At 40.0% G+C, this 16,750-nt stretch overlaps 1 protein-coding gene across 1 annotated transcript in view; it reads right to left on the minus strand.

The window, feature by feature from the left end:
- Positions 1-251: 251 nt before the first annotated feature.
- The window catches only part of SYT1 (synaptotagmin 1), a 405,214-nt gene continuing 388,715 nt past the window's right edge, over positions 252-16,750 (minus strand). Inside the window, exons 9-10 of the mRNA XM_045872916.3 lie at positions 5,664-5,797; positions 252-1,246 (exon numbers count right to left, since the gene is read on the minus strand). Coding sequence (XP_045728872.1) covers positions 1,040-1,246; positions 5,664-5,797 — 341 coding nt within the window. The 3' untranslated portion in view covers positions 252-1,039. The remainder of the gene's footprint in view (positions 1,247-5,663; positions 5,798-16,750) is intronic.

Below are 16,750 nucleotides of genomic sequence, written 5' to 3' on the forward strand. Positions count from 1 at the left end.
TACAAAGTCTAATGTGCAAACCTTCTGGAATTATTATAGGTATGAAATCTGGAGCAGAATTCACAGGATGCACATTTATATAAAGGTGATAACGGAGAGCTACTCTTTTTTTCTTTTTAAATAGTCAGGCAATATTTCAGAAATGCTGACTTCTGCCCTCAGCTTCTTCCCACCCACCCCATCCCCAAACAAATGCACCCATACACACACCCAAACCCACCCACCCACCCACCCACCCACACATGGAACACCATCATGTTGTTACTCTATATGCAGTTATATGAAATCACTGACTCCTGTTCAGTTGCTTCCTCAAATGTAAGAGTGAAGCCCTGGTTTTAGCTTTGTAGATATATACAGACAGACGCTGTTCTGGTTTGTGGCTATGCTTCCTGGAGGTCAGTCTGGATGCTGCTCAGATCATGCTAATTTGCCTGTGAAGAAATTCTACAAAATTGGATTCACGCACCAAATATGTGGTGTCAGTGTATCTTGGTTCTCACATGGTCGATAGAAAGCTCAGGTTTAAGTTGTCCTTTAAGATGTCAGCTTGACTGTGCTAGTGCCTTACGACTTGGTATTTTTGCTGGAATGCAGATAATACTATATTTACCGTATAATATATTATCAGCTCTCCTCTATCTCAGTCAATTTACATGATTTAAAATAGAACATCTTATTAAAAACATCTAGATATACACAGATTAGGAAACGCTTACGACATACAAATACACAAACTAGAAATAAATCTTTAGCATACTGGTATATACAACAGTGTGATACAATAAATAATTGCAGTCATGCTCTATCTACACATCATATTGCTTAAAAGAAGAGTAGATTTGGAGGGCAGTGGCATGATGGAGGACTTAGGGGCTCTCTACATTTAAACCTGTGCAAATTAAAACAGGATTTGGAGTACCACTGAATTGTGTTAGGAATGCATGGCTGGATAGATGAAAGGACCCATATTACTGAGGTATTTACAGATTCTGGCTAAAGAGCACTATGTGGGCAAACGCAGAAAGGCTTCTTTCCTCTACTTCTTGACTGCCAGCATAGCATCAACTTCCTCCTCTACCTGGAGGGTGTGCCACTGGGCGATGGGTCGCCTGGGGTTGGCCAGCATGTCTGACCAGTGTCGCAGCTCCGCCCCAGTGCTGTTGTAGCCCACAAAGACCTTGCCGATGGCATCGTTCTTGCCAATCTTGTCATAGTCCAAAACAGTTACCACCACTTGCACTTTCTGAAAGAGAACACAAAAGAAACACTGATCACCCCACCCTCTTACAAAGCTGCCTTGAGATCTAAGCAACTGGGAATAAGAACCAGTCTCAAGTCTCGGGCCAAGCCTGAAAATGACGTGAATGTGAAATAAGAACCAGTCTCGGGCCAAGACTGCAAATGACTTGAATGTGAAAACCTGAGTCCAATCCCCCTTTCGCCATTACGACATCACCGTCATCACCGTCTTCAGCTTCTTCAAAATACTGAATACACGTTAAATTTTCTTTTACATGAACTACTCAGTTACTTCTCACAATAGATCCTACTAAAAATACTGCCATTTCACAAAGAAGATGCCGTGAAGTCCCCGGCCCGGGGTCATGTAAGGAATGAGTGGGTTGGTTTTCACAGTCCGTGCTATACTCCACCAGCCCTTCTGTCTTTGTCAACTGTGTCCACCTCTAGGTCCATTTGTTTCAACTGTCTCATCAGCAAGATTTCTGGCATTGGTATTCGGTACAATAATCACATGATTACTGTGAGTATTAAATGTGACAATAGGGTGAAAATCTTTAAAGAGTAATAACTAAAGATAATTTCCCCATTTATATATTTTCCCAATAAACATTTGCTGAGTAACTGTTGCATATCCAGCGCTGATCTCAAATGGAAATAACCTTTTAGGCCACACAAGATTTACTTCAGTTATTCCATTACATTGTGAGAGTTTATTTAATAACTTACTTTTTAGAACGGCCTGAATCAACGAAAGCAAACCCATGCTATTATGATATGAAAGACACACTTTTTGAAAGCACATTTTAGTTCCGCTTCCTAAGTAATGGATTTGCTTCATCAAAATACGTGATGGCTCTAATCTAGAAACTGAGTGCAGAGATGAAGGAAGAGTTTTAGAATAAAATATAATGCATAACATTTGGTGGCCAGAGTTAAAAGGAACAGAAAATGTAATGATGGACGCCAGGGCCAAATGAAGCTCCTGCTGAGTTCTGGCTCTTTTATGGACTTTGTACTCTGAGGACTGCATTATTGTACCAGCATGCTAAGAGATGGCACCCATGGACAGCTTCACAGCAGAGAAAATGACCACTCTTGAAAGTGGAATTTAGAATGTAAAATGCAACACACTGGCAATAAAGGAAACAAACCATCTTCCCTTGTGCAGCCTTGGATTGATTCCATTATCAAGGGCATCATCTATCCACTGGATGGTATTTGGAACAGAGAACAGAATCACTTTGGTTCTCAGAAAAATTCTCAGAACTTTTCCTGAGCAAATTCATCAGGATGAAATCATATTGCAGGGAATGGGGGGTAGGAGTTAATTAGGGACATTATGCACAAAGGTAAAATGGGGTTTTGGAGGTTGGAGTGAATGGCTGGAGTGGGTTTTGATTATTTCATCTAGGAAGGGACTGATTCATAGTACTCAAGACAATATCCTTCTAAAGGCCTTGGATTAATTTTTGCAGCTGCATATGTAGTTTATTTATACATTTGGAGGTTATAACATTTACACGTACTTTTGGAAATCAGCATATTTTGCTCGTAATATATTTCACAGGGATAGAGACAGATAGAAAGCAGATAATCTTATAACCTCAGAATAAAGGAAACCCAGACCCCTATTTTAGTATGTAAAATGCTCAATTGTTTCTCTAGGAAAACTAGGAAAGCAGTCTCCTGGGGAAAACTAAAAAAGAAAAGAGAGGAAGAAGAAAGAAAAGGACAAACTGACAAGCAGCTGAGAAAGAGGAGGGATGCAGTCAAAGATGGGCTCATTATTGCCATACCTAACGTAATCTATGATGGGCTCAGGTTCTCTCTGTCCTGACAGAATACTCTAAAACGCTTCCCCAGAAACCCAGCATAGGTCTTGTTTTTAATGTGCTTCATCTATTTTTAAGATTTTATTTATTTGAGAGAGAGAGGGCGTGCATGGCCCACGAGTGGCAGGTGGGGTAGGCAGGGGAGGTAGGCGGAGGCAGAGGGAGAAGCAAGCCGACTCCCTGCTGAGCAGGGAGCCTGATGCGGGACTTGATCCCGGGAGCCCAGAGATCATGACCTGAGCCCAATTCAGAGGCTTAAGCAACTGAGCCACCCAGCCACCCCTCTTCATTTTTAATATATTTACATTTGCTGCAATTTATAGTTGTAAAAGAACATTTCCTTTTTTTTTATAGGTGTAGAATTGTAACTCAAAGAAAATTTACAATAGGATTTTTCACCACAATACCCCGCCTTGTATTGTTTTTGCAGTATTAAAAAACAAAACTCCAGGAGGTGTTAAGTTTCCATAGGAGTAAGTTCTTAGAACTCAAAAAGGAGTTCACTGAACAAATATTGCAAAATAAATTGGAGAAAACTGGATATCTTCGGGGGTTGCCAGTGGGTCCAAAGCAGTGACCCCACTGGTTCAGGCTAGTAAACAGATGACTGGGGACAGGGGATCAGTGTCCTCTGCAATGTCATTTACTTATATAACAACTGTTGAAAGTAAATATGTGCAATTTACTACCATGTGAAAATGTGCACGAGAAAGGTTATATAAATCCCATGAAGTGATGTGAAGATGGTGGATTGCTGGTGATTTTTAAAGAACTGCCCTATACAATACAGTAAGTAGCTCCTGGCCACATGTAGCTATATAAATTGAAGTAAATTAAAATTAATAAAGTTCCTTGATCACACTAGTGACTGAGGTGCTCATTACCTACTTGCGGCTGGTGACTACTGAATTGGACCACACAGATGATAAAACATTTCCATCCTCACAGAGAGTTCTAGTAGACAGCACTGTTTCATATATTGTTTTAATTTTATTGTTAGATCTATTTTCTAATAAAATGTTAATTTGAAAAAGAGACAAAATTAACAGTGTGAGTAATAATGGTGATGGGAACCATTTACTGAGTGTTCACCGTTCCAAGGGCTTTTATATGCATAATCTCTTTGATGTGGATTCTATTATTCCTATTTTATATGTGAGGAGATTCTAAGCCTCGGTTTCCTTATATATAAAATTGGGATAATAAACTCTCTCATAAGGTTATTGTAAAGACTCAGTGAGATTATGTATGTAAAGTGCTTAAATTGGGCCTAAGCTCATAATAAATATACAATAAATGTAGCTATTATATTAGCTTTCTTCATGGGATAAAGGTATGATTTGTTCTTAAGATACTGTACTCTAAATTAGATTCTAGATTAAAGTAAAAATAAAGAATATTTCCTGATGTTTTATATTCTGGACCTTTAGAAATTTCCATGGTGTAGTTTTGATGCCTACCCTTCACTTCTCCTTCATGTTGTGGGTAAACTTTTATAGGACTGAGAAGATAGACCCATATCAATTATTTAATAAAATGTAAAAGTAGTGTTGCTTTAAGGCATCTGACTGTCTAATATCCGATATCCATTAAAGATTAGTAAGAAATAGCCGATAGTTATTGGATGTGAACTTTGAGTTCCAATAGTCTCATTATGGATAGAAGGTAAGAGAACCTAAAATTATTTAAAAATTGCTAAATCCCGGGGCGCCTGGGTGGCTCAGTTGGTTAAGCGACTGCCTTTGGCTCAGGTCATGATCCTGGAGTCCCAGGATCGAGTCCCGCATCAGGCTCCCTGCTCGGCAGGGAGTCTGCTTCTCCCTCTGACCCTCCCCCCTCTCATGTGCTTGCTCTCTCTCATTCTCTCTCTGTCAAATAATAAATAAAATCTTTAAAAAAAAAATTGCTAAATCCTAAGATCATATACCATTATTGTGGCTACATGTAGCATCCTGTTTTGACAATGTTATCCACAGATTCGTGTCATAGAATACTCCCTATCATAACAATTATTATCTAGCAAATTAAGTTTTCATCTTTGCAAAAATATCCATCCATTCCAACTCAGAAACAGGAAGCTAAATTTAAACAATTAAAATACGACTTACTCTGATTTTTCTATTGTTAATCACCTTTTAATAATGAAAGATTAAAGATGCTGCATATTTAGCATCAACCCAAATATTTCTTTTATCTCTCTCTTTTTTTTTTTTTGGCATAAGGCTGGGATAAGGAGAACTCCATATTGTGGGCTGGGAACGAATAGTGAAAATTCATTTTCTCTTGGCCTTTTAATCTTTATGGTACTTTTTGAGTTAGCAGAGTCGTTCTGTTGATTTTCTTCTTCCTACTTTATTTCTGCTCTACAGAATGTCCCCTGTTTTTGACTGATGAGTCAGCACATCTTGTGCTGTAAATTTTATCATCTCCTTCTTGATGTAGCTTGAATATCAAGTGTGCATGGGAGTAAGAATGGCAACTCTAATGAAGGCATGTGCACTGATAATTTACAAGGTCTATGTCTTTCATTTATCTGGTCTGAAGAAATAAAATTGAATGGGAAGACAAACTTATATTTGGTATTACCTGGATTTGCTCAAAGGGTACTTCAAAGCTGAAGGACTCATTATAGTAGGGGTTAAGTGTGTTCTTTTTAATTGTTGTCTTTTTCTTCTTCAGCCTCTTGCCATTCTGCATCAGATGGATCTTCACATAAGGATCTGAAAAACAGAAACAAAAACTTCAGGAGATCAAAGATACATATTTTAGATTATAATTTAGCTTATTAAAAAACTTGAGTATTCCCAACAGAGAAATCATTTTATAGCATATATTTAATATTTTTTAAAAAATATAAGCCTTCTTTACTGAAAGATTTTAAGTAACCTATGGGCCAGGTTTTTTGCCATGATATCTCAATATTTATAGCTGGATTTAGGGGATGAGAGCTATTGTGTGCTAATGAGCCAGCAATTTGGGGGAAAAAAAAGTCTTGACATGTAACATTTGCCAATGTCCATGGTAGAAATACTCTCAGCATGGCTAATTTCAAGCTACTAAGTAGTTTAACAACTAGCTTACCAAATCCCTGAAATACTAACAATTGGCTCTTCTGAGCTGGCAAAGTACTGGTTGCAGCTTACCACTGCATGGGAATAAAACTCCTGACAGAGAAAGGACAAAGAAGCCATTTCATGCATTCATTTATTCATTTACTCAATCAATATTAGTTAGGCCCTAGTGATACAGCAGTGAATAAAACCGATCATTGCTGTTTTCATGAGGGAACTTCGGACTTGTTGCAGGGAGGAGACAGTAGGCTTGTGAAGAAATGAAATACATAGGAAATTACAAGTTGACAAGAGTGCTCTAGAAGAACAGAGCAAGAATAGAGATAGGATTGAGAATAGCAGGGATGGTATGGTGAGCCTAAGGTAGCAATGGAATTCTTATACTTAGATTGCTCGGTAAGGCCTCTCTGTGGAGGTAATATTTAAACTGAGATTTGAAGGTTAAAGGGAGAGAAGAGGCCATGTGCACGCGCATGTGTGTGTGTATGTGGGTGTGTTGCGCATGCAATGATGGGGTGGGTTGTGGTTGGAGAGGGCGAGAGAGAGAGAGAGAGAGAGAGAGAGAGAGATCGAGAGAGGGAGATTTAGAAAGGGAGCTCTGCAGGACGTGCCTGATCATCCCTAGGTAGAGAGTAAGTCAGTACACATAGAGGTAATGAGAAAAGGAGCAGGATTCCCTTAGCAGTTTCCCCAAAGCCTCATTAAGTAAAGGTAAAGTGATAAGCAAATCAATGGAGGGGTAAGACAATTCCCATTTACAGTTCTCACTACTAATGGATGAATGACATACCTTCAGGTTACTAAGAACCAACACCCAGGTTTGACAATAGAATCTCTCTACTGGTTTCTTAAATATTTGTCCAGTTCACATGTAATGCATATTCTTTATAGAAAAAGGTCAGAAAACAATGATAAACATAAAGAAAAAAATTAAAAATCATCCATGATTTTACTCCCCTAAAATAATCAGTGCTAAGCCTTCTAAAATTTCTTTCCTCCCTTTTAGCATGTGTAAAGCTTGGAGAAACTTTACAGATAATCTAGTTTAAAACCCACATATTTTTAGATAACAACCTTTTCTGGTCTGTAGTTTTTTCAGCACAATAAAATTCCGGTTTATTATTGGACATCATTGTTTACACATACATCAAACATGCCAAAACTGGCAGCAACTTCATAGACAGACAAACAAACAAACAAGCAAACAAAAAAATGAAAGGAAAAAAAGAGGAAACCTTTTATCTTTGGCCTCTGTAACCATCTCATACAGACCAGCTGTTTATAGTACAGCTAAGTGCATACACAAAAAATGTTACTGGAATCCTCGGAGGAAGATTGTTCTTGTTTGTGTGTGTGTGTGTTTTGTTTTGTACAATTTTTTCTCCTTTGAGATTGTAATGAACGTGGTCACACTACAAGTAGAGTCAGAAGTAGGACAGAGAATGCCCCGAAGGCTGGCTTGTTTATCCGAAATTAAAAATGGCTGACCCCAACCATATGCACAGAACCTACAGTGTAAATAAAGATTACACACACATTCTCCGTTCTAAGTGTTTTTAAGAGAAAAGCAGGGCCTTGGATATGTTGCTTCTCTTTTCCCTCCCTGCTGCAAATCCACCTTGTGGTTTGGGTTGTGTGGGAGGGAGAACGTGTCACTGGGGGGGCGCTGCCGGCGGGTGGGCCTCTCTCCTTGGTGACCCCGTGTAGATTCGGAGACTGGGCGTAGAGGGTAAACCGGTCATGGCCGCCTTTTTTTTTAGGTTTGGCTTTTCCTTCTTCGTTGTTAGTCATCCTCACTGTCTTCTGCTTCCTGGCGTCACCATCACCCTCTCCTCATCTTCAGCTGCCTGTTTGCCTGCAGCCGCCTCAGCCTCATCCTCCTGTCTCTACTCCCTTCTTCACCATCGTCTTCGTCTTCCCCTTCCCCATGTACCTCATTGCTGGCTCCCATTTCCCTCCTTCTCAGCTTTCCCAGGAACAGCCGCGTCTCTTTCATCCCCCGCCTCCTTTCCGTAGAGGTGGTGACCCCGCGGCACTGAGCGGCGGGCGATCCCGCGCAGCGCCTGGCAAACAACGCGAGAGTTGGACGCGCGGGTGAGCCTGCGGCCGGAGCCCGTGGCTGCCGCGGGGCCGCGCGAGGCAGCAGCCAGACGCGGGAACAGCGCCGAGATGCCTCTTCTAGAGCAGCCAGTGGGGCCGGAACAGGTTGTTTGTACCTTCCTCTTCCTATCCGCCGGTAGAACGTACCTCCTGTAGGACAGAAACGTTGCCTGCAGTGTTCGCTAATTGAATTTACTAAACAATGCCTGGCGCTGTTCAGTTTTTGTTGAGTAAGTGGACTTTACTTAGGGTCTCGTAATGTGCATCTCCTTACTCTTAGTGCAGTCGTCTTCCATTGTCCCAAAGCCCACGTTACTTGGATATGTGTAGCTTGGGGTTTTCGTTTTTGTTTTTAATGCTCCATCCGCTCAAGGGGTTTGTAATGAAGATTTTCAACATAAGATTTTCAGCCAGACCTAGAGATGAGGAACCAGCTCCCTTAACCAAATAGTTGGTCAATTAAATCACTGTAAATAATTGCAAATGAAGGGGGAAAATGGCTTTTTTCACCCATAAACCATCTTGCTCTTCACAACTAATACTGATTTTTGGGTCAGAGATCTTGTTTGCTTAAGAAGTTCCCTGGCTCCTCTGTCCAAACCCCGTGTATCTTTACAAAGATGGGCAAGTTTCCAGTTGCTTTTTGGCACTGACTGAATCCCCAAATACTAAATACCCATAAACCAATGTTTATGCCTCCTATGTTCATGTGGTGAAACTTTATCAGCCTAACTAAGGTATAGCTTTTCTCAAGAGATGCACGATGACTACATGTTTATTCATTTAACACAGTAAATGACAAGAAAATTCCTGTGCACCTGCCATTTGAGTAAGCAAATTAAAAACCCAACAAGATAATTTCAGATTCAGATATAAGTTCTGATGTGATGTGATTAATGCCTTGGGGAGAACAGGGTAATTTAGAAAGGGAGCTCCGCAAAGTCCTCATTGAGGAGGCCAGGTTTGAGCGAAGAACCAAATGACAGGAAGGAGCCAGTCATTTGAAGATGTGGACGCTTATATCAACCAGAAGGAACAGGACACACAAAGGCCCTAAGGTGCACATCCTTTGGCATGTTTGTGGAACAAGAAGAAAGCAAGGGGGAGAGAGGTAGCTGGTGAAGTCAGAGAGGTCACTGCTGACCTGTCACTTTCGTAAGCAGAATCTGCCAATTCTGACAGTGATTCCGAGATATTCTATAATGTCTCAACTTTACTGAGATACAATTGACACATAACGCTGTTTAAGTTTAGGTGTGCAGTGTGATGATTTCATATACATACGGATTGTGTAGTGATCACAAGAAGTTTAGTTAACACATCTGTCATCTCACATTATTACAGTATTTTTGTGTGTGTGTTGAGATCATTTATGCTCTACTCTTTAGCAACTTTCAGTTAAACAATACAGCATTGCCAATTGTAGTTACCATACTATGTACTAGATCTCCAGAACTTACTCATAAGTTTGTATCCTTTGATCAACATGTCCTCTTTTCCCTCACCCCCTAGCTTGGCCACCATCCTATTCTCTGTTTTCTATGAGTTTGGAATTTATTTTTTATTTTTTAAATATTTATTTTATTTACTTGGGAGAGAGTGAGAGAGAGCACAGAAGGAGAGGGAGAGGCAGACTCCCTTCTGAGCAGAGAGCCCGATGAGGGGTCCATCCCAGGACCCCTGGATCATGACCTCAACCAAAGGCAGATGCTTAACCAACTGAGCAACCTAGGTGGCGCTCCTATGAGTTTGGAATAAAAAAAAAAATAGAGTCCACATATAAGTGAGGTAATGCAGAATTTGTCTGTCTCTGTCTGACTTACTTCACTTAGCATAATGCCCTTAAGCTCCATCCATGTGGGTGCAAATGGCAGGATTTCCTTCTTTTTTTATGGCTGAATAATATTTTAAATTTATATATATTACATTTTTATTTTAGAATACTATGAATAATAATAATATTTAGATTATTTTATTTCTATATAAATTTATTGTATATATTATATATATTCATATCACATCTTCTTTATCCATTCATCCATCAGTAGACACCTAGGTTGTGTACACATCTTGGCTATTGTGAATAATGTTGCAATGAATATAGGGATGCAGATCTCTCTTTGAGATAGTGATTTCGTTTCCCTTAGGTGTATGCCCAGAAATGGGATTGCTGGATCATAGGGTAATTCTACTTTTGATTTTTTAAGGAACCTCCATGCTGTTTTCCATAGTGGCTGCACCAGTTTGCATTCCCACCAATGGTGCATGAGGGTTCTCTTTTCTCCACATCCTAGCAAGCGCTTGTTATCATTTGTCTTTTTGATAATAGCCATTCTAAGAGGTGTGAGGTGATATCTCATTATGGCTTTGACTTGCATCTCCCTGATGATTAGTAAAGTTGAGCATCTTTTCAGGTACCTGTTGGCCATTTGTATGTCTTCTCTTGAAAAATGTTTATTTAGATCCTCTGTCCATTTTTAATCAGATAATTATTTTGCTATTAAGATGTATGAGTTCCTTAAATATTTTGGATATTAGCCCTTATCTAATATAGTTTGCAAATATTTTCTCACATTCCAGAGGTTGTTAGAGATCTTATTCTTTATCACCTTTTGTGCCTGGATAAGTTTTGACTGTCTAAGCCTGATAGGTTATGTATTCAAGGTAGACACATTTGAGGGTCTTCTTGGCTCAGCCATCTGAAGTCTTGGATTGCTCTCCAGCTTCTCCATTGTCACTCAACCTTGATTGGCTTAACTGTGTCCTCTGGTTCTTTCATTGTGCAAAGTCTTTTCCTGAATTCTGGTCCCTCTGGAGATGGCCCTAATCTCTTCATTAGCTCATTAGTAACTTCTTCTGGAATCCAGACCTTGCTCCTCTCTCTCTAACTATGGCTGAGTCAGTCTTTTAAATGGAAGACTATGAGTCACCTAACTATGAGTCACACCCATGCTTTAAGGATGCACGTAATTTTTACAATAAGGATCACCTCTCCTGCAATGTAGGACTCTTTATAATTAAATTTGTTCTGTTTTAGGGGCTGTTCCACGAAGAAAATCCTTGTCTTTTCAGAGTTTCTTAGTGGCTTAGAAGTTCTGGTCATTACACAATAGGACATAATTTTATGGAAATGATAAAATAGGCTGTAATGAGATTCACTAATACTGCTATTGCTTTTCCTGAGTACAACTGCTGGACATCACGTGTGGCATCCAAATATCCATTAGGTTTTTGTCAACATGTAAATGGCATGGAAACATATGCCAGCTACAAAACTGGCTGCTGTCCTCAGGGACTTCATATCTCTATGGCTGCATCACTTCATTCTGTCCCCCAAAACAAGCACTCATGGAACTCCTCATCATCTAAATACTGAAAACCTTCTTTCAACACCATTTAGATCATCCCTGTTGCCATTGAAACGTGGGCAGGACTTGGGACACTTTGCTTCTTTAATTTATCTTCAAAAAAGAGTAGGGCCTTTTTTCTTTCCTAACTTTGGTAGAAAGGAAAGTCTCTTTTCTGATGTCTGTTTAGTCTCTAATAGTATGTGACTGTAAGCTTGCAGTTCTAGAAAAGGATGGAGTGGGATCAGAAGGAAGGTTCTTCATTCCCAATAATAAACTGCAGGTACAATGAGTGCAATTTATCACCTCGTTTTGGATGATTTTGAGGTCTCTTCATTTGGTTTTGTTATCCATGTGGCATTGCTACCCTTCATTCACTGCTTGTCAGGTTTTCTTTTCATCTGAAATCAGCTTAACTGAACTTTATCTCTTTTCTATCATGTTAGCTGTTATGACTTAGAGGTTTTTCAGGACACTGTAATGAAATCACTTTCAAACTTTTATATGTTGACAAGCCTTTTTAATATACAAAACTGGGGGCTTTTTTATTCCTAAAGTTCACCATTATGATAGGCTGAATAATAGTTCCTTCAAAAGATGCCCACATCCCGATCCTTGGAACCAGGGAACATTTACCTTATATGGCATAACAGACTTTACAAATGTGATTAAGGTTAAGGATCTTGAGATGAGAAGATTATCCAAGAGGGCCCAATCTAATCAAATGAGTCCTTAGAAACAGAGAACCTTTCCTGGCTGTGGTCAAAAAGAGACAATAGAAGAAGGGTCAGAGGTGCAGTACATTGCTGGCTTTGCAGATAGAGGAGGGGGACACAAGGCATGGGATGCAGGTGGCCTCTAGAAGATGGAAAAGGCAAGGAAATGGATTCTTACCTGGAGCCTCCAAAAAGGAATGCAACCCTACTGACACCTTGCTGTTAGCCCAGTGAGACCTGTGTCAGACCTATAATTTACAGAATTATAAAATAATACCGTATGTTGTTTTTTTAAATGAAGTTTGTTGTAGTTTATTATGGCAGCGATAGAAAACTAATATAACAAGTTGAAGAGAGGATTCTGTTGTTTATCTAGGAAGGTTTGAGGATGAGACTCAAATTTAAATAGGTCTGGGAAGTGATCTTTTGGGAAAAATTCATGTTTTTTTTTCAAACTTCTAAAAGTGATTACTTTGTTCTTCAAAGCAAAAACCTTCAAAAAGTTTAAGTCTTTTTAATTAAAAAAAGGTTAACTTAGAGCATACAATCAGAAGATAATAGTTAGGTACAGATGTTTTAGGATCAGTGATAAAATTAGTGAAAATGAATGAAATGTTAGCTTTGAATTATTTTTTAAAGTAAGATCCATTGCAAGTTTAATATAATAATGTTCCCTCATATTTTTAAAGCACTTTAAGATTATATATATATTTGAAATCATATCATCTTCTTTACCTCTTACAACCAACCCAATGAAGAGACTAGGGCTCCCAAAGGCTGTTTTTTTTTCCCCCAAGAACTCAAACCAGGGTCTTCCAACTCAGAACCTGTTGCTCTTTGTGATGAGTTAGAGAAACAATTTAGGGTAGTGTTACAGGTACAACCTCTGAAGCCAGACAAACTGGAATCTTGGCTCTGCTACTAGCTGTGTGGTCTTGGACAAGTTATTGAACCTCTTTGTGTCCTACTTCCTTCCACATAAAGTGGTGAGAATGATGATACCTAGTTCGTAGAGTTCTGAAGATTAAATTGAGTTGCTATGTGGAAAATGCTTCAAATATGTGCCCAGCACTTACTATTATTAATTCTTAATTATTATTATAGTTTTGTGAAAGGGCTGACATCTAAGTCAGCATCTAGGTATCAGACTCTTGCCCAGTTTTGCTTACTTGGTGCCCACCATTGCACTACTTGCTGCAGAAGGAAGCCGGGCTACCCTGAGTGCCAGATTTATTTCTGGAAAGAAGCATATTTACTCTAAGCAACTGGTTCATTCATGAAGAATTTAATCATGTATGAGATGAAAGAGACAGGGGGAGTTTCTTTCATTACCACCATATGAGGTAGTCTTAAGGTGTGAGATGGGAAACTAATGGAAACTAATTTCAGCATCCCGTCCAGTTTACCCCTACTCCTGAAGTCAGTAGATGAAATTACACAGAGCTGAAAAGTTAAACTCGAGAACTCTAAGTGGAAACTTTTTACTAGGATAGCGTGAGTCAAAACTATGATTTATTGAGCTTTCTTTCCAGATACTGAGGCCAGCTAATGTTGATACACTTGGGCATCTACTTTCCATATGCTGCTTAAAATGAGGAAATAGGCAAAAGGAAGCCCTCAGCCTTGAGATTTGTTGCTGTCGTTGGGGATGGGGTAATACCTATAGGCTGTTAGAGAGAGGTGAAAGCTATACCTCCTTCCTTCATTTTTCTGTTCAACTCCTTTCTACCATGAGAAAATTTTATAAGTGCTGCCTATATGCTGTACTATAAGGTCATAACCATCTAGAGCTTCTATTATCCTGCAGATAGATACCTACTGAGCTCATTACCTCCTCTTTAAGCCTGTTCTTATGCTGGGATTCCAGCCTCCTGGACCAAAAAGTTAGAAAATTTGGGGCTGTCTCTGATTCCTTCTTCTCTACTCCCTATGAATAGTTAACCACCATATCCTGCCAGTTTATCCTCACATTGTCTCTCTGGCTGTTTTCCTCTTTCTAACTTGTTGTCACATCTCAAGATCAGAAGTCCAATCTCTCTTGTGATCTCGCCCTCAATTCCACACTATTCCTATAATTGTTTTTTTTTTTTTTAAAGATTTTATTTATTTATTTGAGAGAGAGAATGAGACAGAGAGAGAGAGCATGAGATGGGGGAGGATCAGAGGGAGAAGCAGACTCCCTGCCGAGCAGGGAGCCCGATGCGGGACTCGATCCCGGGACTCCAGGATCATGACCTGAGCCTAAGGCAGTCGCTTAACCAACTGAGCCACCCAGGCGCCCTATTCCTATAATTGTTAAAACTATATTTGATCACACCATTCCCATGTTAAAAGTCTTTAGTGGCTTGCCAACTAAAAAAATCCAAACTCTATCATGACCTTCACAGTCCCATCCTAACTTAGCATTTTCCACAACTCTGTGCTCTACTCATGGTCAATACTCGCTATTCCTCACAGAGAATTTAAAATACCATGTCTTTGGGGGCGCCTGGGTGGCTCAGTCGTTAAGCGTCTGCCTTTGGCTCAGGTCATGATCACAGGGTCCTGGGATCGAGCCCCGCATCGGGCTCCCTGCTTCGCGGGAAGCCTGCTTCTCCCTCTCCCACTCCCTCTGCTTGTGTTCCCTCTCTCGCTGTGTCTCTCTCTGTCAAATAAATAAATAAAATCTTTAAAAAAAAAAAATACCATGTCTTTGGACTGACTGTCCTTTAGCCTGAAATGCCCTTTCTTTCTTTTCCCATCTTAAGTTTGGTTTAAAAGTCACCTCTTCCCTGAAGATTTTACTGATGATTTTCTCAGTCAGAACCTTCAGACAGACCTTTCTCTGCCCTGCAGCATTTTCTTTTGTAGTTTTGCAAAGTACATATCTCTTTCTTTTCTGGTACTGGAGAACTTTTGTGGTAAGCGAATGACATAAAAACCATATTCCTATGGGAAAATATGTCTTGAATTCAGAGCTGTTGGCTTCAAGATGAACTTTGGGGAGACTTGTGACACGGGAGCTTCTTCCATTACTATTCCATACTCCAGTTTAACACCCTGGCACATTTTCACCCCCTGCTTCCCTTAGGCACTCCTAATGTCAAATTATGCCAACTTCATGGAAATATAATTGCAAAACAGCTGGGCTGTGAGCAATGATCCTTTTGTGTGAGATATCAAAGAGCCACTGAAGGCTTTTTGTATTTACAATGAGAACAAGAGAGCAGCAGTTCAAAGCCGGATAATGCAACATGCCTGCAGTTTTCATTTTGGACAATTTGGTGTAATTATACTGTCTTCTTCCCTAACTACCAGAGTGGCCGTGGGCCCTTGTGACCATGGCCTTTCCATTTCCTCTAGAGACTTCTCTTGATAAGAAATAGCCTCATTTCAGCTGTTTTGTTCAATCCCTCTGAGCCAGTACCCAGCTTCTGAGTAACTACGGGCTTTATTCCTTTTATCCTTTTTTCTTTGGATAATGCTCACCAAATTTCAACTTCTAGTGTTGGACGAGGAAAGTAATACTTGTATCAGTTAGGGTTCTGAATTTCAAGTGACTTAAGACCCATTTCAAAACGGTGTAGATTGTAAAGGTAACTTACTGACTTATGTGATGGAAAAGTCCAGAAGTAGGGCTGGGTGGCAATGATTGTTAATTGTCCTCTGAAATCCATTTCCCCCTACTTTTTAGCAATAGAACTCCTGAAGTTTTACCTGGGCGCCAGTTCGCCCAGCTGGAAATATTTCTCCCAGTCTGTCTTGCAACTTAGTATGGCCAGATGACTAACCTCTGGCCATTGGAAGTGAATGGAAGTGGGGAGTGGGAACTCCCCACCATAACCTGAAACAGTGGTCCTCAACTGGGGCCTGTTTTATCTCTCAGACATCTGGCAATGTCTGGAGACATTTTTGATTGTCATAATTTGGAGGGGAGGTGATAATGGGCATTGAGTGGGCAGAGGCCAGGGGTTTTGTTAAACATCTTACAGTGCATAGGACAGCCCTCACCAGGAAAGAATTATCAGGCCCAAAATATCAGCAGAGCTAAAACTGATAAACAGTGCCTTAATATACACTTCATGCCCTCCATTCTTTCTTTTTCTTGCAATTGAGACATGGATATGAGAGGAGGGCAGTGAATCAGCTTTTACCTTGTAATGTGAAAACAATCCTCTAGGGGGCCAGCACAAGATAGGAGGATCCTGGGTTCCTAAATGAACCACCGTGCCAAACCACCTACCAATGTTGTCCACTAACCCACATGTGCCCGTGTGGGAGATAAAGAATTTCAAACAAAAATTCTGTCTTTTTGAGCCACTGTATTTTTGGAGTCTTTTTGTTACAGCACTTCAGCCTGTTCCCTGTGTAGCACAGATTCATCAATACCAGCTAGGTCCCAGGTTTGTCTGTATCACTACTCTGTTTTCTGTGGAGTTATCCTCAGATTCCACATGGTG

This window comes from Mirounga angustirostris, unplaced genomic scaffold (genome assembly GCF_029215605.1).
Source record: "Mirounga angustirostris isolate CCGP_5_RB_7025 unplaced genomic scaffold, mMirAng1.0.hap1 SCAF_5, whole genome shotgun sequence".
Classification (NCBI taxonomy): Eukaryota; Metazoa; Chordata; class Mammalia; order Carnivora; family Phocidae; genus Mirounga; species Mirounga angustirostris.